The 27,504-nt window shown below is 40.1% G+C and overlaps 1 protein-coding gene and 1 non-coding gene across 4 annotated transcripts in view; one reads left to right on the top strand and one right to left on the bottom strand.

Annotated features, from left to right (window-relative positions):
* Window positions 1-2,752: 2,752 nt before the first annotated feature.
* Window positions 2,753-2,821, top strand: Trnap-ggg (transfer RNA proline (anticodon GGG)). The gene has a single exon. It is a non-coding gene; the product is annotated as a tRNA-Pro (tRNA).
* Window positions 2,822-22,596: 19,775 nt separating this feature from the next.
* The window catches only part of Plekhb2 (pleckstrin homology domain containing B2), a 43,655-nt gene continuing 38,747 nt past the window's right edge, over window positions 22,597-27,504 (bottom strand). For all 3 annotated transcript variants that reach the window (XM_046463749.2, XM_046463750.2, XM_046463751.1), the window contains one exon: window positions 22,597-25,510. In XM_046463749.2, the coding sequence (XP_046319705.1) occupies window positions 25,374-25,510 (137 nt within the window). In that variant the 3' untranslated portion in view covers window positions 22,597-25,373. The remainder of the gene's footprint in view (window positions 25,511-27,504) is intronic.

Below are 27,504 nucleotides of genomic sequence, written 5' to 3'. Positions count from 1 at the left end.
AGCGTAAACATTGGTTAATTTATCTGTTTTCCAGTAGATAATTTCATTTCCCTGAAGCTCCTCTCCATCCCTTTATGTGCTCCCCCAGCCAGCACATGGGGTGATGGTCTCTAATTACATCACCAATGAGGGCATCCATCGTTTTTCATCTGGCCCATTTTGAGAGGCCATAAATTCAGAAGCCCAGGTAAAAGAAAAACAGGCATTCTCCGCATGGGAGAGAAGGCTGAGCCTGGGAAGATAGGAAATGGGACTGGAAGAGAACAAGAGAGTTTTCTGGGAAGATGTAAGTGCAGGCAGCCAGTAGCTCTGTCTATGTGACCAGGCACCCTCCAAAATAGAAGGTTGACGTTTAGCAATTAACATTGAACTAAGTTCAGCTCAAGGAATTGTTTTATGTCCTTCAGAGAAAGCATCTGGTAACTTGAGTAAAGGTGGCTTTAGGTAGGTTAATGAGGATAACCCACTGTATTAGTCTGTTTTCCATTGTTGTAACAAAATACCTGAGGTTGGATAATTTGTGAAGAAAAAAAGGATTTATTTAGCTCATAGTTCTATAGTGCAAGACTAGGTAGCCCCTCAATATGACCTCTGGGGAGCGTCCCCTTGATGCATGGCATCATGGCTGAGTGCATGAGAGAGAGAGAGAGAGAGAGAGGAGAGAGAGAGAACCTAACCTACCATGGAGCCAGAGAGGAATCCACAGTAAAGGCAAGAAAGACAAGTTCTGGTCTACATCAATGTCAGCTGACTAGGGCTATAGAATAACCCACAGTGGCAGACAGACTCAGCATGTGTATCAGTCTAGCTTGGCACCAGCTCTGGTAGGTAAAAGAGTTCATCCTCATGCAATATCTGCTGAAATGGTTCTAAACTTAGGAGGCCCCCTAGCACTGCAGTGGCTGTAGCAGTCATGAGTTTAAGTATCACAACAGAAAACGTGCCTAGAATTTCTAGGCAGGCTTAAGGTTGAAGGCCATTCCTAGATAAAGCCAGACATCACAGTCAGGAATAACCATCTACTTCCTCAATTTTCAGACAACAATGAGTGACTGCAAGAATCAAGAATAATCAGAGAAATATAATTTAACCTAAGAGACAAAATAATGTGCTGTGAGACTGACTCCAAAGAAATGGAGATGTACGAACTGTATGAAAAGAACTCAAAATAACTGTTTTAGGGGCTGAGATTGTGGCTCAGTGGTAGAGTACTTGCCTGGCATGTGTGAGGCACTGGTTTTAAGCCTCAGCACCACATCAAAATAAATAAAAAATAAACACATTGTGTCCATCTACAACTAAAATTTAAAAAAAAAAAACTGTTTTGGGAAGCTAGGAAAACTATCAATCTCCAATAAAATGCAGAGAAACAGTCCAAAAATATAGCATAGAAATTTGAGAGATTAAAATAATTTAAAAAAAAAAAAAAAAAAACAGAATCCTTCATCTAAGTTGGGCCTGGTGGTGCATACCTGTAATCCCAGCAGCTCAGGAGACTGAGACAGGAGGATCACAAATTCAAAGTCAGCCTCAGCAACTTAGTGAGATCCTATGGAACATAGGGAGACCCTGACTCAAAATAAAAAATACAAGGGATGGGGATATAGCTCAGTTGTTAAATGCTCCTGAGTTCAGTCCCTGGAAACAAAAAGAAAAAAGAAAGAAATTCTGCATCTAAAAAATACAACTAACATAATAAAAATACAAGAGAAAGCACCAACATCAGAATTGATCAAGCAGAAGAATTTGTGAACTTGAAGACAGACTATTTGAAAATACATAGAGGTTAAAAAAAAAGGAATGGAAAAGAATAAAGAAAGCTTATGGTATTTAAGGGACAACAACAGAAGAGACAATGTATGTCATTGACTTTCAGGAGAGAGCTGTAATAAAGGGGTAGACACATTAAAGAAGTAATAGCATAAAACTTTTCCAACCTGAAGAGGAAGGCCAAAGGTCTCCAATCACATGCAATATAAATTAGAATAGCCCATAACATTTTATAATCAAACTGTCCAACAGAGAGGATCCTGAAAGTAGTAAGAGAAAAGAAACAAATCACCTATAAGGGAGTTCCAATATGCCAAGCAGCAGAACTCTCAAGGGAAATCTTATAGGCCAGGAGATACTGAGATGATAAATACAAAGTGTTGAAGGGAAAAAAAAAAAAACTGTCAACCAAGAATACTGTACTCAGCAAAGCTGTCCTTCAGAAGTGAAGGACAGATAAACACTTTCTCAATCAAACAAAAGCTGAGGGAGTTCATCATCACCAGACCTATCTTAAAAGAAATGCTGAACGAAATCAGCATCATAAGAAATGTTTAAAGGGGCTGGGGTTTTGGCTCAGTGGTAGAGTGCTTACCTAGCATGTGCGAGGCCCTGGGTTCGATTCTCAGCACCACATAAAAATAAATAAATAAAGGTATTGTGTCCAACTACAGATAAAAAATAAACATTTAAAAAAAATTTAAAGAGAAATTCTAAAGGGAGTTAGGATACTAAACCAATATAAAAACATCTGAAAGCCTAAAGTTTGCTAGTAAAATTAAGTACAAATTCAGAATGACTTTATAATGTAATTGTGACATGTAAAGCACTTATAGCTTAGTATGAAGGTTAAAGACAAACTAATAAAAATGATAATAACTACAATAATCTGTTGAGGAACATGCAATATAAAATTATGTAAACTGTGACATCAAAAATTCAGAATGGGGGTGGAGTTAAAAGAGATAGCATGTGGACTGGGGATGTAGCTCAGTGGTAGGGTGCTTGCCTGGGATGCATGAGGCTCTGGGTTCAATTCCCAGCAGCACCAAAAAATTTAAAAATGTATAGTCTGGTTTTCTTGCAATCAAAGTGAAATTGTTATAATTGTTAATATCTTATGGCTCTAAGATTTCTTAAGTCTCATGGTAATCACAAAGCAAATACTTACAAAATGTACACTGAAAAAAAACCCAATATCAAAATATACCATTATGGAAAAGTATTTAACCACAAAGAAAGACAATAAAAGAGGGGGAAAAGGAAGAAAAGATTTACCAAACAACAAGAAAACAGTTAATAAAACAGCAATAGTAAGTTTACCTGTCAATACTATCCTTGAATATAAATGGATTAAATTCCCTAATTAAAAGAGATAGAATGGCTAAATGGATTTTTTAAAAGATACAAATATATGCTTACTACAAGAGACTTTTTTCACCTATAAGTACACATATAATAAAAATGAAGGGATGGAAAAGATATTGCATCCAAATGGAAACCAAAAGAGAGCAGAAATAGCTAGACTCATATTAGATAAAACAGACTTTGAATCAAAAACCATAAAAAGAGACAAAAAAGGTCATTTTATACTAATAAAAAGGCCAACTCAGCAACAGGATATAACAATTGTAAATATTTAGAGAACAAACATCAGACCACTTAAATATATAAAATAAATGTCAATGGATCTAAAAGTAAAAGAGTTTCAGTAATAGATAATCCAGGCAGGCAATCAACAAAGACCTATCAGATTTAACTTCACTCTTAATAGCACATTCTATCTGGTAAGTACAGAATACAATCACATGTTAAGCCAAGAACAAGTGTTAACAAATTTGAGAAGACTAAAATCACATCATATATATTCTATGACCATAATGTATAAAACTAGAAGGCAACAACAGGAAATGCAACGCTAACTACACTGAGATTTCATCTTACTCCAGTTAGAATGGCAATCATCAAGAATACAAATAATAAATGCTGGGGAAGATATGGAGGGAAAAGGTAGACTCATATATTGTTGGTAGAACTGCAAATTAGTACTTCCACTTTGTAAAATAGTACAGAGATTTCTCAGAAGATAGAAATGAAACCATCATAAGACCCAGATACCCCAATCCTTGGGATTTATCCAACTCAAATCAGCATACGATAGTAAAGCCTGCAATCCAATGTTTAAACAGTGCAATTCACAATAACTAGATTATGGAAAAACCTAGGAGCCCATCAATAGACAAATGGATGAAGAAAATGTGGGGTATATTCATAATGGAGTTTTACTTAGTTATAAAGAAGAATGAAATTATGTCATTTACTGGTAAATGGTTGTAACTGGAGAACATCATGCTAAGTGAAAAAAGCCACACTCAGAAACTCAAAGGTCAAAAGTTTTCTCTAATATGCAGAAGCTAGAGAGAAATAAGGAATTTAAAAAAATGATCTCACCGGGCATGTCACTTCCTACCTCCTGTAATCCAATAACTCTAGAGGCTGAGACAGGAGTAAATCACAAGTTCAAGGTCAGCCTTAGCAACTTAGTGAGACCCTGTCTCAAAATAAACAAATAAAAAGGGCCGACTCCACAGCTCCAGACCCTAGGTGAGGTGGAACATCATGGCAGAAGGGCCCGGTGGAGGGAAGCAGCTCAGGACATGGCAATCAGGAAGCAGAGAGAGAGCTCTGCTCACTAGGGACACACTATAAATCTCAAAAGAAAGTCCTGCATGGGAACACACTTGAGGTTTGGGGAAACATTCCATATATAAACCAGAACAAAACTTAATAGGTTAACTGCAATCTTCAAGGTAATCACTAAGAATATACTAGTCACGTGTGGCAGCAACTAGAGGAGCTGATGCAGGAGAACTGCAAGTTCTAGGCCAACCACAGCAATATAGTGAGATCCTATCTGAAAAAATAATAATAATCATAATACACTACAAAAAATAAATTTAAAAAATCAATATAAAAAGACAACAATGGAGAAACTGAAGAACAAAAAAAACATATGTTAAACAAACAGAAAACAAATGACTAAACAGAAGTTAATTTTTTCTTATTGGTAATTATTATAAATGTAAGGATATTAAACTCTCCTATTAGAAGACAAAAATTAGGTATGGTGGTGTACACCTGTATTTCCAGTGGCTCTGGAGGCTGAGGCGGGAGGATGGAGAGAGTTCAAAGCCAGCCTCAGCACCTTAGCAAGACCCTATGCAACTCAGCAAGATCCTATATCTAAATAAAATGTTTTAAAAAAAAAGTCAACCTAACAAAAGAGGTGAAAGAACTATACAACAAAAACTACAGAACACTAAAGAGAGAAATAGAAGAAGACCTTAGAAGATGGAAAGATATACCTTGTTCATGGATAGGCAGAACTAATATCATTAAAATGGCCATATTACCAAAAGTACTCTATAGGTTTAATGCAATGCCAAACAAAATCCCAACGGCATTTCTTGTAGAAATAGAAAAAGCAATCATGAAATTCATCTGGAAAAATAAAAGACCTAGAATAGCAAAAGCAATTCTAAGCAGGAAGAGTGAAACTGGCGGTATAGCGATACGAGATTTTAAACTATACTACAGAGCAATAGTAACAAAAACAGCATGGTACTGGTACCAAAACCGGCGGGTAGACCAATGGTACAGAATAGAGGACACAGAGACAAATCCACAAAATTACAACTACTTAAAATTAGATAAAGGTGCTAAAAACATGCAATGGAGGAAGGATAGCATCTTCAACAAATGGTGCTGGGAGAACTGGAAATCCATATGCAACAAAATGAAATTGAATCCCTTTCTCTCACCTTGCACAAAAGTTAACTCAAAATGGATCAAAGAGCTAGGAATCAAACCAGAAACTCTGCATCTAATAGAAGAAAAAGTTGGCCCTAATCTCCATCTTGTGAGGTCGGGCTCCAAATTCCTTAATACAACACCTATAGCACAAGAGTTAAAATCAAGAATCAACAAATGGGACATATTCAAACTAAAAAGTTTTTTCTCAGCAAGAGAAACAATAAGAGAGGTAAATAGGGAGCCTATATCCTGGGAACAAATATTTACCCCTCACACTTCAGACAGAGCTCTAATCTCCGGAGTATACAAAGAACTCAAAAAATTAAACAACAAGAAAACAAATAACCCAATCAACAAATGGGCCAAGGATCTAAACAGATACTTCTCAGAGGAGGATATAAATCAATCACAAATACACGAAAAAATGCTCACCATCTCTAGCTATCAGAGAAATGGAAATTAAAACCACTCTAAAATACCATCTCACTCCAGTAAGAATGGCAGCCATTATGAAGTCAAACAATAACAAGTGCTGGTGAGGATGTGGGGGAAAAGGGTACACTTGTACATTGCTGGTGGGACTGCAAATTGGTGCAGCCAATTTGGAAAGCAGTATGAAGATTCCTTAGAAAGCTGGGAATGGAACCACCATTTGACCCAGCTATTCCCCTTCTCGGACTATACCCAAAAGACCTTAAAAGAGCACAATACAGGGACACAGCTACATCAATGTTCATAGCAGCACAATTCAAAATAGCTAGACTGTGGAACCAACCCAGATGCCCTTCAATAGATGAATGGATAAAAAAAATGTGGCATTTATACACAATGGAATATTACTCAGCACTAAAAAATAACAAAATCATGGTATTTGCAGGGAAATGGATGGCATTAGAGCAGATTATGCTAAGTGAAGTTAGCCAATCCCTAAAGAACAAATGCCGAATGTCTTCTTTGATATAAGGGGAGTGACTCAAAACAGAGCAGGGAGGAAGAGCATGAGAAGAAGATTACCATTAAATAGGGACGAGAGGTGTGTGGGAATGGGAGAGAGAAGGGGAATTGCACGGAAGATGGAAGGAGACTCTCATTGTTAGGCAAAATTACATATAAGATGGTGTGAGGGGGAAGAAAAAAGAGAGAGAGAGAGAGAAATGTGTCACAGTAGATTGGGTAGAGAGAGGTGATGGGAGGGGAGGGGAGAAGAGAGGGGGATAGAAAAGGTAGCAGTATACAACAGACACCAGTGTGGCTGTATGTATAAACGTGGCTGTATAACCAATGTGATCCTGCAATCTGTACATGTGGAAAAATAAGAATTCATACCCCATTTGAATCAAATGTATGATATGTCGAGATCATTGTATTGTTTTGAGCAACTAATAAAAAAATTAAAAAGGGGGAGGGCTGGGGATATAACTCAGTGGTAAAGTGTTACTAGAGACAACTCCCGGTACCACAAAATAATAATAATAATACAGTGATTATTCCAATGTTTATGGCAGCACAATTCACAATAGCCAAGTTAGGCAACCAGCCTAGGTGTCCCTCAATATATGATTGGATAAAGAAAATGTGACATACATACACAATGGACTTTTACTTAGACAAAAGGAAGAATGAAATTATGCCATTTGCTGGTAAATAAATGGAACTGGAGAACACCAAGCTAAGTGAAATAATCCAGACACAGAAAGTCAAGGGCTGAATGCTTTTTCTTATAAGTGGATCTAGAAAGAAATAGGTAATTTTAAAAGGGGGAATCTCATGAAAGTAAAAGGGAGAACAGTGGAGTAGAGGAAGTCAACATGGTAAGGGAGGTGGGATGGGGAAGGGGAGGAAGAACAGAATGAAATAAACCAAGCTGTGTCATGTGCATGGACGAACATACCACAACGAATTCCACTTTTCTATACCACTATAATGTACCAATTTTAAAAATAAATTAAAAGTGCATAAAATTTAAAGATAAGTTTTAAAAGAAAACAAAACAAACCAACAGAAAGAGCTAGGTTGCTATATTGTCATTAGGCAAAATAGATTTTTTTTAAGTCAAAGAATTTACTAGAGAAAAAGTCATTATACATTGACTAAAGTTTCAATTCACCAAAAATATATAACAATTATAAACACCTAACAACAGAGCCTCAAATTGTGGGAACCCCAAACACACACTATTGAAAGGATAGTTCTACAATAATAGTTGGAGAGTTCGCTACGGCACTTTAAGTAATGGAAGGAACAATCAGACAGAAGATCAATATAGAAATACAGGATTTGAGCAACACAATTAGAACACTCCACCAACAATAACAGAATACACATTTTTCTCAGGTGCAGAACAGAACAGAAAAATAGACAATTCATTTTAAAATACTGAAATCAAACAAAGTACCTTACAACTGATTATAGTGGAATCAAACTAAAATCAATTAGAGAAGGAAAATTGAAAATTTCACAAATATATGGAAATTAAACAATACATCCTTAAACAACTAATAAGTCAAGGAAAAACTCCTTCCAGAAATTAGAATGCTGATACTAATGAAAAGGAAAACACTCATACTAAAACATACAAAATGTAATAAAAGTGGAACTAAGAAGAAAATGTATGGCTGTAAATGTCTACATTAAAAAAGAAAAAAGATAATAAATGAATAATCTAATTATATATTTTAAGGAACTAAAAAAAAGAAATGCAAGTTAAACACAAACACAAGGAAAGAAATAACATAGATAAGAGATAAATAAAACAAAATAAACGAAACCAAATTTTGGTTTTTTGAAAAGGTCAACAAAATTGATAAATCCTTAGCTATATCACTAAGGAAAAGAAAGCAGATTCTAAGTACTAAAATCAGAAAGTATACAGAAATGGAGAGAATTATTAGAGAATGTGATAAATAAAGACCTACATGATCACAAACTGGATAACTTACAGAAAATGGATAAATTCCTAGACATGCACAAAACCAATGCAAGAGGAATTAGAAAACCAGTGTCACCCCATGAACAGTAAAAAGGTTGAAAGGCTAAAAAAATTTTAAATACATAAATATTATTTTTAAACTCCCAACAAAGAAAAGCCCAGGAGTAAATAGCTTCACTGATGAATTATACCAAATATTTAAATGGACGTTAACACAAAATCTTTCTCAAAATCTTCCCAAAATATCAAGAAGAGGGAATATTTACTAACTTGTTTTATGAGACCAGTGTTGTTCTGATACCAAACTCAGACAGAGACACCACATGAAATGAAATATAGATCAATGTCCCTTTTGAACATTGATGTAAAATCCTCAACAAAATAGTAGCCAATAATCCAGTATCACATTCAAAAAATGATACACTGCTACAGTTAGAATAATACAGTTTGTTTCCTCTAAAACTCTGGTTGAAATATGATTGCCTGGGCTGAGTTGTAGCTCAGTGGTAGAGATTTTGCCTTCCATGCGTGAAGTCCTGGGTTCAGTCTCCAGCACCACATAAAAATAATTAAATAAAAACAAAGATATTGTGGGGCTGAGATTGTAGCTCAGTCAGTAATAGAAGGCACTTGCCTGGTATGTGTGAGGCCGGCCCTGGGTTCAATCCTCAGCACCACATAAAATAAATAAACAAAGTATTGTGTCCATCTACAACTAAAAAATATTTTTTAAAAAATAAATAAATAGGACAGGGGATTGTGGCTCAGTGATAGAGTGCTCGCCTAGCATGCACGAGACCCTGGGTTCGATCCTCAGCACCACATAAATGTAAAATAAAGATATTCTGTCCACCTATAACTAATAAATAAATAAATAAAGATATTGTGTCCATCTACAACTAAAAAAAAAAAGAAAGAAGAAAGAAATATGATTGCCAATGTGGCAGTATTGTGAGGTAGGACCTAGTAGGAAGTAAATTTGGATCACAAAGACAGAGGTATTACAGGAATTTTGCCCCCTTTGGCACATCCTGCTTGCCCTTCCGCTTTCTGCCATAAGTTGAATTAGCTGAGCAAATTTTGGTGTCATGTTCTTGGATTTCTCTGTCTTGAGAACTGTGAGCCAAAATAATCCTTTATTCTTTATAAATCCAGTCTCAGGTATTCTATAACGGCAAAGGAAAAGGGAGTAAGAGATACACTATGATCAAGTGGAATATATCCCCAGAAGCAAAAGTCGATCTCCAGTGTAATTCTCCATATTAACAGAATGAAGAAAAACACAAACACATGATCAGAATGAAAAAAAAAAAAAAAAACGGCATTTTAAGTAATCCAATTTCCTTTTGAAATAAAAATATTCAACAAATTAGGACCAGAAGAGAACTTTCTCAACATAATAAGTCCACATATGAAAATACTGAAAACCCTCACCCTACCATCAGGATTAAGAAATCAAATTCTGTTTTTACTACCCTTATTCAACATAGTTCTTCAAGTTCTACTAGCTAATGCAACTAGAAAAGAAAAAGAAATAAAACTGTGCAAACTGGAAAGGAAGAAGCAGAAGATCTCTGTTCAGAGTTGATGTGATCCTACATGTAGAAAACCCTAGAATTACGGAGAGAGAGAGAGAGAGAGAGAGAGAGAGAGAGAGAGAGAGAGAAATATTCAACAAAACCAGCAAAGTTACGGGATATAAAATCAATAGTGATTAATCAGTTATATTTCTTCACACTAACAATGAACAATGAGAGAAAGAAAGTAAGAAAACAATTTCATTTTTATAGTACCAAGGAATAAAACCACTAGGAATATATTTAACCAAGAAGGCAGAAAGCTTACACATAAAAAACTATGAAATATTGCTAAAAGAAAATAGAACCTAAATGAATGGAAATCCAACCCATGTGCATGGAAATTTTCATCTCGTTAAGATGGCAATACTGCCCAAAGAAATCTGTAATGTAACCCCTATCAATATCTCATTTTTGTAGAATTAGAAAAAAATCCATCCTAAAATTCATCTGGAATTTCAAAGGACCCTAAATAGAAAAACAATCTTGGGGAAAAAAAGTTGGAAAACCATTACATCCTGATTTTGAAACTTACTAAAAAACTATAGGAATCAAAAATAATGTGCTGTCAAAGGTATAAAAATATAGATCAATAGACTAAAATGGAAAGCCCAGTAGTAAACACTCACATTGATTAAAAGGTATCAAAACCATTCAATCTTCAATAAATGGCGCTGGGAAAACTAGATATCCATATGACAAAGAGTGAAATTGGACTTTTACCTTATAAAAATTAAGTCAAATGAATAAAAGACCTAAATTTAAGGCATTTTCTATAAAATTATTAGAGGACTATGGTATATCTGGAATAAGCAAATTAAATCAAGACAAAGTGGAATAGTGGTTACTAAGGGCTGGGGAGAGCAGGGATGGAGAGGCTAATGCTTAATGTGTACAGGGTTCTGTTTTAGATGAAGAAAAAGAAACAGACAATTGCAATAGCTGCACAACATTGTGAATGTAGGGCTGGGGTTGTGGCTCAGTGGTAGAGCCCTTGCCTAGCATGTGTGAGGCACTGGGTTTGATTCTCAGCACCACATAAAATTGAATAAATAAAATAAAGGTATAAAAATGGTAGTGAGATTAAAAAAAAACATTGTGAATGTTCCTAATGCCACTAAATTCTGTACTTTAAATGATTAAAATGGTAAATACAGTTATTTTTAACTCAATAGAGAAAAAAAAGAACCAAGGATAGCTAATAGGAAACATAAACAAGCCCTCAATTATACCTGTGGACTTGAAAATCCTACCCTCAGCAACTGATACATTAAAAACTATTAGCAAATCAGCAAGAAATAGAAAATCTGAGCACAAAATCAACCAACAGGATCACTCCACCCAACAAGAGCAAACTGCACATTTTTTCCAAGCATCTATGAAACATCCTCCAAGATAGACATTATCCTGGGCCATAAAACAAATCTCAACAAATTTAAAAGTATAGTATACAAATCTTGCAGAGTATATTCTCTGACCGCAGTGGAATAAACTATAAATTCATAACAGGAAGAAAACAAAATCTCCAATCATGTGAAAATTAAACAATACACTTATAAATAATCCATGGGTGAAAGAAGATATCTCACAGGAAAAAAAAAAAACTGAGTGAAAATAAAAATAGAACCTATCAAAACATGTGGCATGCAGTAAAAGCAGTGCTGAGAAAAGATTTTGTATCGCTGAATGCTTACATTAGAAAAGACAAAAGGTGTCAAATCAACAATCTAAGTCCTTACTCAAGAAACTAGAAAAAGGGAAGTGAAATAAATCCATAGCAAGCATAGAAGGAAAATAATAAAGTAGAAATTTTAAAAATTGAATTAAAACAATAAAGAAAAGCAATGAGCCAGGTGCAATGGTGTACACCTGAAATTCTAGTGACTCAGGAGGCTGAGGCAGGAGGATTGCAAGTTCGAGGCCAGCCTCAGCAATTTAGTGTCTCAAAACAAAATGTCTCAAAACAAAAAAATAAAAATAAAAAGGTCTGGGGATGTAGCTCAATGGTGGAACACCTCTGGGTTCAATCTCAGTACTGCAAAAAGAAAAAAAAAGCAAGCAGGCAGGCAATGAAACAAAAAGCTGTTTGTTCAAAAAAAAAAAAAAAAGCACTAAAATGAACAAAGCTCTTACAAAAATTAAGGGAGAAGAAACAAAATCTCTATATAAGGAATGAAGCCAAGCTATGAGCGCAGCTCCTATGGCCGTTGAACAAATAATAAAGGAATATCATGAACAATTTGACAACTTGGAAGAAATGGACCAATTTGCCTAAAACCACAAATGACAAAACTCAACCAAGATGAAATAGATAATCTGAAAAATCCTACAACCATTAAAAAACTTCAAACTTGGGCTGGGGATGTGGCTCAAGCGGTAGCGTGCTGGCCTGGCATGCGCGGGGCACTGGGTTCGATCCTCAGCACCACATAAAAATAAAGATGTTGTGTCCACTGAAAACTAAAAAATAAATATTAAAAAATTCTCTCTCTCTCTCTCTCTTAAAAAACAAAAAAAACAAAAAAAAACCTTCAAACTCTTAATGCATCAGTTCACTATCACTACTATAAGACACTGCCTCAAACCTAGTGCCTTAAAACAATGTAACAGCTGGTGGTGGTCAGTCTTCATGAGTTTTCCAGGGTGAAGATCAAGGTGTTGGTGGTGGGGCCTCCAGGTACAAGTTTAGGGCAGCGTTCAGCTCCTTGCCTTTCCAGCTCCTAGAGGTCACCTGTAATCGTTGGCTCTTGGTCCCTTCCTCCACTGCCAAAGTGCGTCAGTCCAACCTCTGCTTCCCCCACCCTACCTCCTCTTTGCCTTTCTTGCCTCTCTTTTAAAAAGACCCTTGTGATGGCATTGGACCTACCTGGATAATTCAGAATAATCTTAACATCCTTAACCGAAGAGCATTTGCAAAGTCCCTTTTACCATACAAGGTAACATTCACAGGTTCCATCTTTGCAGGGGCCACTCAGCATGGTTTTCATACTAATTGACACACAACCGTCTTTCCTGATTTATTGTTCTTGTTATTGTTGTTTTCACTTGGTTGTTAGGATCTTTGTGATCTTTATCTACTTCCAGTCGTTCTGAAATTATTCTTTGTGCTATAATTTATTTAATTCAATTATTGGACAATTAAAATGTTCAACTAACTATGTATGGTGAGTATTTTGATTATGAGACCTTTTCCTGTTTAGGGTTTTTTTTTTTTTTTTTTTTTTAGGATTCAGACCCAGAAGTCTGGTCAAGGAGTACACACATTTGATGGATTTCAATATACATTGTCAAATTATCCTCCAGAAAAATGGCATCTTTGTGACTTCTCACAGGCAAGTGCACCCTCAAAATTGGCCCAGTAAGCTCTCCAGATTCACATTCCCTTGGCAGGGCAATGCTGGCCTGACCAAATGGAAAGGAAGAGGCACATTCAGGTGGGAGGCTCCAGGCTGCATGATCCAAGAGCGGCATTGCCCAAAGGCTGTCCACAAAGTTCCTGACCAAGAGGCAGAGTGGTGGCCAAGAGGCAGAGTCCACAGACAGCCAAGAGCAAGCACACAGTGTGGTGGTTGGAGGGTGGGGCTTAATCAGGGGCAGGAGTGGGTAAGTGGAGAGGCTGGTGAGAAAAGAGGTAGAAAAAAATGGAACACGGCTGGAGCCAGATGGTGGGACTGGGGGTACCTGTGCATGATGAAGGGGAGTCCCTGAACACAAATTGCAGCAAGGGGGATGGGACAGTTACTGGAAGAGAAGGCACAGAGGGACCTGACTGCTCATACAGGGAACTACCACTACTTAACAACAGCTGATGCTCTGATGCATTTCCTTCCCCCAGGTACCACCCCAAGTGTCTACCTACAGTTATCTATCATTTCCTAGTGAGCACATAGAGGCCTAGAACTCAAGGTTCTGTAGCCAGGGAGTGGGTAGACAACCTGGGTCCAGGGCCAAGCTCCCATCCCTAAGCTCCAGGCCTTTCAGTGGGAACAAGACCAGTGCCTCCTCTCCTCCAGCAGGAGCAGAAGTCTGGGCCTTTAGGTGCTTAGCTTTTCTAGGCACACTCCGGTGATAGGAAAATATTTGCTTTGGCTTCTTGGGACCTCCAAAGCCTGATGATCCAAGATTTCAGCAGCACCCACCCTATGCCAACGTGACCCAGAAAGAACAGGTCATGCCTCCCAGCAATGTGACCCATAGCAGCCCACAACGCCAAGCAGAGATCTGGATGCTGACAGGCTGATTGACCTTAGACAGTAGTGAGAGAATTCGACTGCAGAGTTGGCAGAGCAGTCTGCCAGGGGCTAACACATGGGGTGAGGAAGTGACATGCCCAAAAATGCCAGCCTAGTCTCCCATGCCCACTCCCAGCTCAGCTCAGCTCCAGAACCCCTGAGATACAGCTGCCCAAGCCCCACAGGAGATCCTCCAGGCAGAGCCTGGAAATTATAGCTGCCCCAACACCCCAGAGAGTTTGATCAGTAATCAGATCAGTAATTTATGGAAAACTTGAGTCTAGCCAGGGACTGGGTACCTGATGGCTGGCACAACTCCTTGACCAGGGTCCTTTCCTGTTATCTGATAACAGGGTTTCTGCTTCCCTCATAGCGTGTTCTGGGAAAATTGGTCAGTATTCACCTTGAGCAAGTCACTGCCATTTCCTCTCAGATGGCTGGAGGGTTTAAAGGTAGTGATGCACTTTTGATCTGCATCACATTTCTTCCCAGCCCACGGATACCCAACAGGATGTTAGTTCTAGTGCCAGACACTGGGGGGCCTAATCTGAACTGGACCCCTGGAGAAGGGATGGCTGCAGGAGCCCCTACTGTGCTACCCTCCCTGGGTTGCCGTGTCCTTACCCAAAAATATAAACTTAAGAGGAGCCCCAGAGCACACACTCTGTGCAGCATACCCTGATGAGAGCATCTCACATGGGTTAATCATTACCCCTAACACACACCTGGGGCAGATGCTGTCATTGTCTCATTTCACAGATGAGGTTGCTGAGGTTCAGGGAAAAGGTAAACAGGGAGCCCTTCTGTCTCCGGATCTTTCCTCTCAGGACCTCACTGAGTGGGCATCACAGATCCTGGGTTGTACCATGTACTATGTGGGCATCAGAGACGGCCAGGATGTAGCCACTCATGTAGACCAGGGGCTGGACTCGAACTGGCAGCGGAAATGATAATGAGAATAACCAGTGGACAAGTGCATGTTTAGGAGGTCTTGGAGGGGGCAGTGGGAGAATGTGGCCAGTGGCTGCAGGGGTGGGCAAATCTCACTTTTGCAGGCCGGGGTCTACCTCAGGACCAGGGTGGCAGAAATTGACAGGGAAGGGAGACCCCAACTGTGATTACTGGGTGTGGGTGGAGGGTCCTGGAGGTGGGTGTCAGGGAGACTGAAGCAAGGAGGATAGAGAAGCCTCAAGGGCCAGAATGAGAGCAATAACTTGGCAGGAGTCAGGAGGAATTGGGCATGAGCCTCACTGCCTTGCATGTCCTGCAAGGTATTATAGGGTCACCCAGGTCCCTATCATGCCAGATGCACTTCTTTGGTGCCCAGATATCACCTTGGACAGTCAGAAAAAGGGAAATGCACCCATCCTGACAGAGGCTCCAGTTGACCTCCAGTAAGCCCTTCTCCTCTCAGGACCTCATCCATCTGGTGCCCCTTTTCACCCAGAAATGCCAGCAGCAGACAGGCTGACTTCCCGGGATAAGAAGCAGGTGCACAGCCCAGGCCAATGATCCTAGAGCAGGAATGCTGTGAGGTGTCTCTGCGGCTCTGAAATCATCAGACCCAAGCCCTGGGCCAAGCACCTGCTTTTCTTATGGACCAAGTCCCAACACTCAGCCCTGGGAGACACAGCAAGAGGCCAGGTGGGCCAGGGAAGGGTGTGACAGCAATGACTTTTCCTGAGGCTGTTCTGACACCCAGTGGCTGCTCTCAGAACAGGCTGCTGCACAAGAAATGTGCAGAGAAGGAACGAGTGTAGGAAGGCAGAGGGAGGGAGGGAGCCCTCTCCAGGCTGGTGGTTCTCAAACTTGAACTTGTACTGGGATCCCCCTGAGGGCTGATTGGATAAAGCAAGTCCAAGTGTGGGGAAAGTCTGCATTTCTGACTAGTTCCAAGGCACTGTTGTGCAGCTTGTCTGGATCACTCAGAAACAAGCACCAGGAAAGCACCAGAAAGGTCAGAAAGAGATAGCCATGCTCCTGTTGGGTACCTAGGAAATGTACTGTCATCGTTATCCTGAAGCCAGGGAAGTGATGGAAATTTAGATTCAGTGCTGTCCCAAAGGCCCCTCTTACTGGTACCTGCCACAGAGACAGCTGAGCAGGGTGTATCCAGCCCTTGTCCTCCGCTGGGTGAGTGAGGCAGTCCTGAGGACTGGGACTGAGGGACCTCCACAGACAGGTAGCCACATAGCACATCTCTCCACAGGGACCCACAGCTCAACCTCCTACTGTGCTGGAAACATACACGGTGATCACTGGCCTCGGACCAGTATATGAGAGAATCAGCCAAGGTGTGAGAGGTCACTCAAGAGCAAGCCTAGCTCACTGTCCAGTGGGGATGACTGAATAATGTCACCCTGATGGCATAGCAACCCAGGACCAGGCTGAGCTGCCAGCTCTCCTGGGGCCTAGGGAGAGCCACCTCTGAACTGATTCCCAATTGCCAGGCAGATAGGCAATGAGAGCCATGCAAAACTAGGTACCTGCTGCCCTCCCACAATCCAGTGACTGTCCCTGGCCTAGCATTCCAACAGGTGGGAAGAAAAGGGAGGCCCTGACCAGCCAGGCCTCAGGCACACTGTGCTCATCCAGTGTCACTCCTCTCTGGAGCTGGAGAGAAGTCTGGAAAGGCTTCCCAGAGGAAGGGACCCCTCAAAGAATGTCAGCAGGTGAGTGTGGAGGGAATTGTTCCTGGGGAGGGGAAGGCAGAAGTCTGCCCGCCAGGGCAGAGCTTGGGGTATTACAGGTCAGGGGTGGTGGGGAACTTGGGGAGTCTGGGATACATAGAACTTCCTGGACGCTGGTGGCCCCACATGCTCCAGCCCAGACTCCCTTAGGACTTTCTGGCCTTAAATATCAGGAACATGTATTTCTGACCAGCTACTAAGGATAACAGTTTAAACCTCAATGTTTCCCATGCCATTGGCAAAGTGGTCAAACCATAACCTCAAAGCACCAAGAACATGAGAGAGAGCAAGGTAGCAAGGTAATCTCTGCCCCAGCCCAGTACCCACTGTCCTCTTCCCTGTGGATCTGGGAGGGCCCAGAGCCAGCAACCAAGCCAGATATGGGCTCAGGTCTTTCCCAGTGTCTGAGGCCTCACCCCCTCATTTGTTATTCTCAGAATTTACAGATACTGGGCACTTTCTATGTGTATCGCATCAGTACTAACTCAGTTAATCACCATCACAATCCTTCAAGGTGCTCTTATCATGACTGTTGCAAAGAGACGGCAAAGCAGAGAAGTCACACCATTCTTAAAGCCATGCCCCTGGTAAGCATCCAGTGGTGACTGAAGCCAGGCCCCAGGATTGACTCTGCAGGGTCTCAGGCAGACCTCTCTGCCCCAGGGCCTCACTATTCCCACATCTACAAGTTTAGAGGTAATGATTAAAGGGAGAGATTCTAAGTGAGGAGCAAAAATGGGGGCTTATATGAAGACCAGAAAGGGGTCTTGGTAATACAGCAATCTTGATATTCAATTTCTACACCTCCCTATAGGGGGGTTGGAGCAAAGGCCTCCCTATGGTGTATCTCCACATCTCAGGAGAGGCTTTCCCTAGCCATGAGAAACAGGAAGCAGTCTCATCTGAGGGCTGTAGAGTGACCCCAACTTTCACAGGGTTTTATAAATAATGGAAGAGAAATTTAGGAAACCGAAACAAGGAAGGCTTAAGGTCTGTTGAGTACCCACAGCAAGCCAGGCATTGTGGTTGGCCTGATGTCATTTAATCAGCTTTGTGGTGTTGGCATCAACCTCAGTCACTTATGGAGAAGGGTTCAGCGGGTAAGCACCCACTCCAAGTGCCTTGTAAGTGGCAGTGAGATCTGGATCCTGTTATTTTGGTCAAGACCTGGGTCAAGCACCTGAACGAAGCTTCCTCCAAGTAGTCTCACTCACTGCTGTGCCCCATGACCTGGCACACGGCCTGAGAGCCTAGAAGCAGCTCCTCCTGGTCGGCTTTGCTCTATGTACAACAGATACTCCTTTCTGGTTCCTGTGACACAGAGCCCTGAGGGTCCATGGGGTCATCTGAGTCCACTGCTAGCCCAAGAGGGCAGCTATCACAAGAGGATCCTACAGTTTCTAAGTAACTGTTCAAACATAGCACACTGACCCCCATGTGCCACAGGCCAAAGAAAGGTACCATCAGTGGGGGCAGGGACATCTGTTCCCATTGTAGATGAGGCAACAGTCATTCGGGAACAGTTGAGAATTTGTAACCCTCTCACGGGGGAGGAGTGGGAATAATCAGACTCAATAATGTGATAATGTTCAGTAAACTGTTGATTGAGTGAAGTTAATGTATTAAAGAACAAATTAATTAAAAGGATGAATTCTTTAAGTCCAAACCAATTGGTAAGTAGGGAAAGGAATAATTTAACAAAATATGTGACCACTGACATTTGTGTCATGAGAACCAGCAATCCACAAGTAATTTGCACCCACGTTGTTAATTAATACATACTGTGCACATGAAGATTAGTATAATCACAATTTCCATTGAGAGTTGAGAACAGTTGATGATCATGGTCTACCATTTAGGGTGGTCTGTTGTGTGTATCAGCAGTTGAAGCCAGGGCTACTTCATCAATGGGCTTAGACTACACCCCCAGGGCCTGTGCTCTGAATCAAGGCCACTGGTTGTCTCCACTGGAAGGTGAGTGCCACTTTCAAACTGAGGATGGCTATGTCTTCATCTCCTTCCAGCAGCATACAGAGGTCCACATAGAAGACTCCTAAATGACTAACGGAAGAAGCATCAGTGACCTACAGCAGGAGTCTTCTCTCCCTAGTAAATCCATAATTGACTGTAACTTGTACAAGAAATAGAGCTTTTTGGTGTTCAACTCCTGAGAGTTGGGGTAGCTTGTTAAAGCAGTTACCCTTGTGCATACAGGGAGATGTGACTCCCACTTTGGGTCTTGGTGTGATCCGAGTTGCAGACAGATGAAACTTTGGTTATCCACTAGTTCCACACTACATTTAAAAGCCCCCAAGCTGTGAGACCTGTTTTGTATACAAAATATTTTGTTTGAACATTGTTTAAAAAAAGCCAAAGTCAAAAGGTAACTAGGGACTGGCACAGTGGCAGACACCTGTAATCCCAGCTACTTAGAAGACAGGCAAGAGGATCACCAAGTTCAAGACCAGTCATAGCAACTTGAGAGACACCCTCAGCAACTTAGCCAGTTTCTCAAAATAAAGACTGGGGATGTAACTCAGTGGTAAAGTGCTTCTGGGCTCAATCTGAGTAATCTCCCATCCCCAAAAAAAGTTTTTGATATACTGACAAGGAAATTCTCAATGTATTAAGTGTAACAGTTTTAAGACAGCATACATCAGAAGTTTCCAGGGTATGATCTCAGAACCCCAAGGGTGACCAAGTGTCACTAGACAATTAAGTTTTAAAATTTCTCCCTTTAAGATGGTCTGCTAGGCCCACCCTTGAAAATTACATACTGTGTAAGGCCATATTTTCTTCAATAACTCCAACCAAAAAAGACAAATTGTAATGGATAGACTGTAGATATGAGAATCTCCTAGCTACCTCCTATTAAGCTAGACACTAAAGAAAAAAAAAATTAAACAAAGCCATGTCTCACTTGTTTTGAAAAGTATCTTTGTATAAATTATATTTTTAAATTGTTATAGGCGAGGCTATATGGGCAATGACCAAACAGACTCCATTTTACCCAGACTCTACATCATGGAAGAAATGCTTCTCCCATGGGAAAGCCCTGCCTCTGTACCCATTAATAGTTACCTAGCATAACATACTTGGCAACACAAAATAGCAATTCTTATACAATGTAAAATTGTGCCCTTTGGTTTCCATTTTTCTTGGGCAATGTACTTTGTCAGAGACTGACTGTATAGACATTAGTAACCATTCTCTAACTTGTACTGAACTAGGGTCATTTTGATCCACTTCCCTTCTGCTTGCTTGCTGCTATGCCAACCTGGAAAGTCCAGCGGGAAATACCAATGTCCCCATTGCATTGTCTCGCTGACTGCCCATTTCAGCTTCTGCACCTGCTTGCTTGCAGCTAAGTCAACCCAGATGTGGTTTTTTACCTTTAAATATCCTAAAATACTCAGGCTTGGGCTGTTCCTTGCAGTGACAGTTATAGGTCCCATGGAGCAGTCGCCATGGGGGGCAGTCGCCGGCTGTCTGGCTAAATAAAGGCTCTTCAATTTGGACAAAACTGAGACTTGGTGTGTTTTCTGAGTGACCTGCCCCACAACAAAATGTCACTAGACAATTAAGTTTTAAAATTTCTCAATTTTATTTTCTAATATGAAAAATATTGATAGGTATAACTTACATTCTTTTAAGGGTATTGAAAGGTTTATTACTCATATACAGACTTTGAAGGGAGAAATAGGCTCGCAAGTGGATCCAGAAATGGTTGAACTGGCTTGGCTTTTATTGTTCTTGGGGTCTGAGGCTGGGGTGAAGGTTCCTGCAAGCAGGCTAGGGTTTGGGTGATTTGAACTTTCAACTGGGCTCAGAGGAGGAGGCCCCCCAGGCTGCCATGGGCTTGCCCAGTTGTAGAGCACAGGGGAAAGGGAAATGGTCAAGCTTGAAAGCAGTTAACATCAAAAATGAAGTTGCAGTCTTTATTTTTTTAAATATTTTTTTAGTTGCAGCTGGACACAATACCTTTATTTATTTATTTTTATGTGGTGCTAAGGATTGAACCCAGGGCCTCGCACATGCTAGGCAAGCACTCTACCTCTGAGCTACACCCCAGCCCCAGCCCCCGGAGTTGAAGTCTTTATGATAGTTTGGTGAACTATAATCCTGGCTTGTAAGAGCCTGTTTGTTTAATCACTAAAATAATGTAGGTCTATAAATCTGCACTAGCAGAAAGACGGCTGCCAAAGCTGTAATGCCTCTCAAAAGTTTCAGATGTGATCATAGGAGTTGATTAGCAATACAGGTATAAATCACATTTAATAAGCTACCCGGGTGTGGTAGCACATGCCTGTAATCCCAGTGACTTGAGAGGCTGAGGCAGGAGGATCGTAAATTTCAGGCCAGCCTCAGCAACTTAATGAGTTCCTAAGCAACTTAATACAACCCTGTCTCAAAATAAACAAACAAACAAAAAAATAGAATGGGCTAAGAGCTAAGGATGTGATGTGGCTCAATGGTTAAGTGCCCCTGGGTTCAATTCCTGGTACTCAGCCCCCACCCCCACCAAAAAAAAAAATCCTCTTTGGGGTCCCCAAAACTTTAACAGGTGTAAAGGGTCCTGAGACCAAGGTTTGTGTATGATTTGGTGTTCACAGCATATGACCTCTATATGGAAAAAGAAGAGAAATGAAGATCTATCTTTGCACTAGTTTGTATACACATAAAGAAACTTGAAAAGAATAAAAGAGACCGGTTATTAGTGGAACTGGGCAGATGGAAGACCTTTTACCAAAAATGCACCTTTTCTAAAAAAATATTTTTGAGTTTTATAAAACTTATTCAATATAGTACATTAAAATTTTAAAATCTGTCAACCAACCCTAAGAGCCAGAGGCAGCAGGAGGGTCAGCTCAACAAAAGATGGGCAAAGTCAGGCTGGGAAGCTTGTGTATAGACTACCTCCTCTTGCCCCACACCCAGAAATAATGGTTTCCAGGCAAATTATAAGAGGATTCTTCTCCAAAACAAAAATTAAGAGAACCAGAGGTTCTGGCATGGAAATCACCACCAAATCACAGAACACAACAAGTGAGACAAGCAAAAAAGCTACTCAGAGGAAATGGAGGTAAATCGGGAACTAAAGGAAATTTAAAATAATTTTTAAAAACAGGAACAACAAAAGCCATGATGTACCCCCATAACACTGGAGAAGTTATTGAGAACATATTGCCAAGGTTGAATTAATTGAAGAAAACAGTTTTCCAATAGCTCTACTAAAAGTGTAATCATACAAGTCACCCATATGTTCTTGTGCAAATCATATTCTCATACACGCACAGCACAAAGGACATTTTAACATCAAATATAAATATAGGCTGCACTTACTACTTGTGTGTTCCTAGGTAAATTATTTAACTTCTGAGCCTCAGTCTCACTGAGTAACTTGGAGTTATAATATAACTAACTCCCTTATGAGTTATTCTAAGAACTCAGTGAGTTATTTTTTTCTGATGTGACAGAATATTCCCTAGTAATTAGTAGATCCTGTAAATGTCATTCCTATTGTCCACGACAGCAGAAAAAGCTGATGGTGTGGTCTCTACAAAAGAAATCACAATGAAACATGCTTTAATGTTAATGATCATTTAATATTTTAACACTTTCACTTATAAACATACAATTTGCATATATAGGGGAAAATAGGCTCTACAGACAAAACAGAACACTAGAGCCATGGAAGCAATCACAAAAAAGATTAATTCAGGGAGAAAAATGAAAGTGCATTCTGTGCCTTCTGGTTACATACAAAGGAAAGGAAAAGAAAGATTACATTATACACGATCAAAAACTAATGTAGAAAATAAATTTGGATCATTTTGTCTCAACTGCAGGTTCTTCTTAAAATCCAGATGGCTACCCTGGGTCATTAACAGCCTACATAGACAAAGTCTGGCCTTTTTCATGAATGATGACCTGAGACACTAACCACAGGTGTTCCTTTCTCTTTCCTATCCAAGGCCCAAAGTTAACTCAAGGAATTAAAAGAACACAACTAACAGAACAATCAGATCAGCAGTGTACAATATCAACAGCCAATGGATCGTTATTTAAAAGTACACATGAAGCAAGAGAGGCTAAGGCAGAAGGATTATAAGTTCAAGGTCAGTCTGGGCAACACAGTGAGACCCCATCTAAAAAAAATCAAACATAAACAAATAAAAGTACTCATACATTTCAGCACTATACATATGCTGTATACATAAAGGATATGGTTGGGAAACTGAAGCTCTCTAAAGTGTGGCATCTACAGGAGCTGGGGCCAAGAAAATAAAAGATCTGAACCCACCTTTACAACCAGTACGCATTTCATATCAGAATCAAGTCACTAGTGACAGGGAATTACTAGGTTCAATTATGGCTGACTAAGGAAACTGGCCTCCCTGGAGGCAGGGATTGGGGAGGAGAGTCACATGCCAAACTTTGGTCCACACCTAACCCTCTTTAGCCAAAGCAGCCAAGGATCACACAACATGTTTTGCTTTAAGAGCATTTCAGTGGCAGAAATTCTCTAGTCTCAGAAATTCCTGTTATCCAATTATTCCAAGTTCAAAATTAACACGCTAATGCAATATTAAAAACTGATTTTAATATTGTATAAGTACAGCATACAGCTTTAATAACGATTACAATCCAAACAGAAGCCATTCTTATGACACAGGATATAAAGTCAACATTCCATGTTAGAACAACACTTTAAGCCATTAATACCATGTTGTCATACATCACATCTACACATAGAGACAAGTACACTTCCTTTCAGCTTGAAACAGACACTCCCATGTCAACAATTCCTCTAGGAATAGGTAGAAAAACAGACTGTTGGCACTACTAAGTCCATTTGGCATCTGGTTTTACATGGAGATCTATTCAAAGGTCTGAATAGATCAAGAGTTGGAACCAGCTGATTAGTGAAACAAGAGACCCATGGATGTAACCAGCACAATCACAACAGAATTCGTGCTTCCTGGAGTGTATTTTGAAAAAAACAGGACCATACGAAGTGTGGAGCAGGGACTTCACTGTGCTGACCCACCTTAATGAAAATATACTTAAAGCATGCAGAATAGAAAATTGGAAGAATTAGCAGTGTTTAAGACATGAAGTAACAGAAATATAAATATTTTAAATACATATTTCATAATGTGGAAAATATAAGCATTAGACAAAAAGAGAGGACTGTGGATTTTCTGGAGTTTCATATATTTGGGGGCTCAAAATTAAATGTTTTAAGCTTCTGTACCGTGAGTAGATCAGGAACAAAATCAAGGTTAAGGTCCTGGCCAGGGTGACTGCTATCTTGAGCAGGTCCCTTGGTCCCTAGGCCCCATTTCTCTACAACTCAAGTTTCCCCCAGCCATAGTCCATCTCAGCACTAGGTGAATAGCCATGGTACCCTACTCCTCCAAAGGACAGGACTTCAGAGCATGTGATCCTAGAAGGTCTGAAGCAAGAACTCTTAACTATGGCTCTCCTTCCATTTTCCTTATCATTCTTTTAATATTATTTTCTCAACAAATAGAAAAATAGGTTGTAAGTTGGCTTAGCGGGCAATAAATATACCTAAAGCAGACACTTAAAATGTATCTCTGAATAATTTAGCTCCATACAATTGTTACTGTTCTGCCTTCTTCAAGTTTTAAAGATAAAGCCTTAAAATACTGAGGCTCAAATTAATTTATAATGTAGGATGTTTTCAAAGTATTACAATGAAAAACACACAGGAATAAGAGGAGAATAAGCAGCTCTAGCATTAGGCAGATTTCTGAAGCATCATTTTTAAAGAGACAGTGTCCCTGTCATCCTGAGCAGTCAGACTTGCTGGGGGCCCACAGCCCAGAGTGCAGCTTGTGGGGCTCTCACACCACTGCCTTTGGAAGCCACCTGGCAGCTTACCAGTCCACAACTCCTAAGGTAACATGCAGCCAGTCTGGTCTGAGGTTTCAAAGTTTGAGGTTAAACCAAAAGAAGCTGCACAGTTTTCCTTGCCACAACCACTCACTCATTCATCACTATATTATTGTACAACATGAAAATAAATTCTCCCTTCAGCACTACACCTGTGTAAAGAAAATGCCTTTCAAGACAGGTATATTCAAATAATTATTCCAAGAGTTCCATAAGGAAAGTCCAAGTATGAGCCAGAGCCCCCAGTGTGTTTAACCAACACAGTTCAAACCTTTCTCTGTGGTTCTTATGCACATTAGTTACAATTATTAGGTCACTACTTCCAAAAGAACTATTAAAACTATTATTAAAAACATTTGTCACAAACAGAAATGCCCTGCAAATCATATTATTGCACACAGGATTATCAGCAGCTATGCACATTAAGATCTTGAAGATTCTAGAAAACCCAAAACAGAGACCCTAAGGCCATGCCTGTGGCCGCTCCAGCCAACATGCCTAGTGCCAGGTCACTGTCATTGTCATGATACCGTTCACGAATGATGACTTGGTTGGCAGGCTGTTGTCCATAAAGTCCTAAAAGAGAAGGAAAAAACAGATCTTTGAGGAGTGACTTGAGATGGCTTACTTGAATGTGAGTACTCTCCCCTCTCGAATCGATCAGCTGATTTCCCTGTCAGCTGGCTTCCCACCTTCCTCTGGAGAGGTGGGGGCAGATGAGTACAGTTCACCCAGCCTTCCTCTATCTCAGGCTCAGCACATGGCCTGCCAAGGAGGACACCTCCACCCTTCAGATACCACTGAGAGAAAAGTCAACCAGGGCCAAAGTTCTAATCCTGCAAAGAGCAGAGCTGTGATAAAGCTGCAGATTCCTGCTTCGAATTTCCATGTTATTAGGATGAAAGACAAATGTGGCAGGTATGGAGATACACACCCTGCAGACAATGGGAGAGCCAAGAACTCCTGTGAAGGGCCCAAAGGGAAAAAGCCCTTTTAACAGTGAAGCGTCTTAGTATTCATGAAAACAGTTTTTAATTAAACCTTAAATCTGCTAATATAACTTGCTCTTCATTTTTAATCATATCTGTATATGATTAAATTATAAGAGAAAAATTAAATATTAAAGGTAAAAATTTCTAAAAAAAAGCAAACTTTAACAAATTTACTATTTAATTTGTATGATTAAAATTTACAAGAGCAACCCTCTATGCTTCACAGCTGTATCATTGCCTCGTAACTAATTTGCTTTCATATTGCTCACATATTCTGGGGGGGCAGGGGGTGCCAGGGATTGAATTCGGAGGCTCTCGACCACTGAGCCACATCCCCAGCCCTATTTTGAATCTTACTAAGAGAGAGAGTCTTACTGAGTTTCTTTAGTGCCTCACTGTTGCTGAGGCTGGCTTTGAACTCGCGATCCTCCTGCCTCAGCCTCCTGAGCCGCTAAAATTACAGGTGTGTGCCACCATGTCTGGCTTGCTTACATATTAATAGGGTTGACTTTCCTCCCTGATCCTCTCCTCCTTTAACAGTTCAACCCAGAAGATCTAGAAACCAATACATTAGTAATATCAACATGTAGATGAAGAACAGAAGAAAAACCAAACAAAGGTTGGTATTTCCAAGCTCTGACCAGCTTAAACATTTACAGCGTTACAAGCACTGACACCCTTAGTCCTCACAGTGATCCTGTCAGTACACTATCATCCCCAGTTTACACATGGGCAAACTGAGGTACACAGAGGTTAAAGGCAGTAAGGGCATGTGAACCCAGGCAATCTGACCACAGAACATACCCATAACCACTAAAGCCTAAAAACATGCTTGAGGATGGTCAGAGAGAGAAATCAAAGCCACAGAGAATGAGACTATCTTAAATCTAAGGACTGATCAAGCACAAGTAACAACATTATAAGAGAATGATCCTACCAGGCATGAGGCACACTACTGTAATTCCTATTTGGGAGGCGGAGGAAGGAGGATCACCAAGTGAGGGTCAGTCTGGGCATCTTAGACTCAAAATAAAATTCAAATAATTGGGAAGGAGAGCTGGGATGTAGCTCAATGGAAGAGTGCTTGCCTAGCAAAGTGTGAGGTCCTGGATTAAATCCCTAGCACTACAAACAAACAAACAAAAACAAAAACAAAAAAAGTGATTTTTTAATGCAAAATTTAAATTTCAAAACTGGTTAATAAATTTTAAAACGGTTATACAATTCCAGCTAGCAGAATGTAATACACAGAACTTGTAAGCTGATCTTACAAAAAGATCCCACTGAAAATCTGAACTGTGTTCCCCCCATGGGTCACACTGACAGTTCCCCTCACTGCAGGAACAGGAGGCCATTCTCATACCTCCTGCCTATCTCTGCTCCTACAGTAAGCCACAGCCTTACCAAAGTCAGCTGTTGGAAAGTTACAAATGGTACTTATTTGTAATTACCTAACATAAATAAGTATTTATTAAATGGCCAAAATGCCAATGGAAAAGAGGCAGATATTATTTCAAAATTTTAGAGATAACAATAGTCAAGTCTTTACAGTACTACAGTAACACGCCTGAAACTTCC

The sequence above is a fragment of the Marmota monax genome, unplaced genomic scaffold (assembly GCF_021218885.2).
Source record: "Marmota monax isolate L192 unplaced genomic scaffold, Marmota_monax_Labrador192_F-V1.1 WCK01_AAM20220418_F8-fsc00034, whole genome shotgun sequence".
Lineage (NCBI taxonomy): Eukaryota > Metazoa > Chordata > Mammalia > Rodentia > Sciuridae > Marmota > Marmota monax.
The sequence above is the reverse complement of the archived record's forward strand: the minus strand, read 5'-3'. Positions and strand labels throughout refer to the sequence as shown.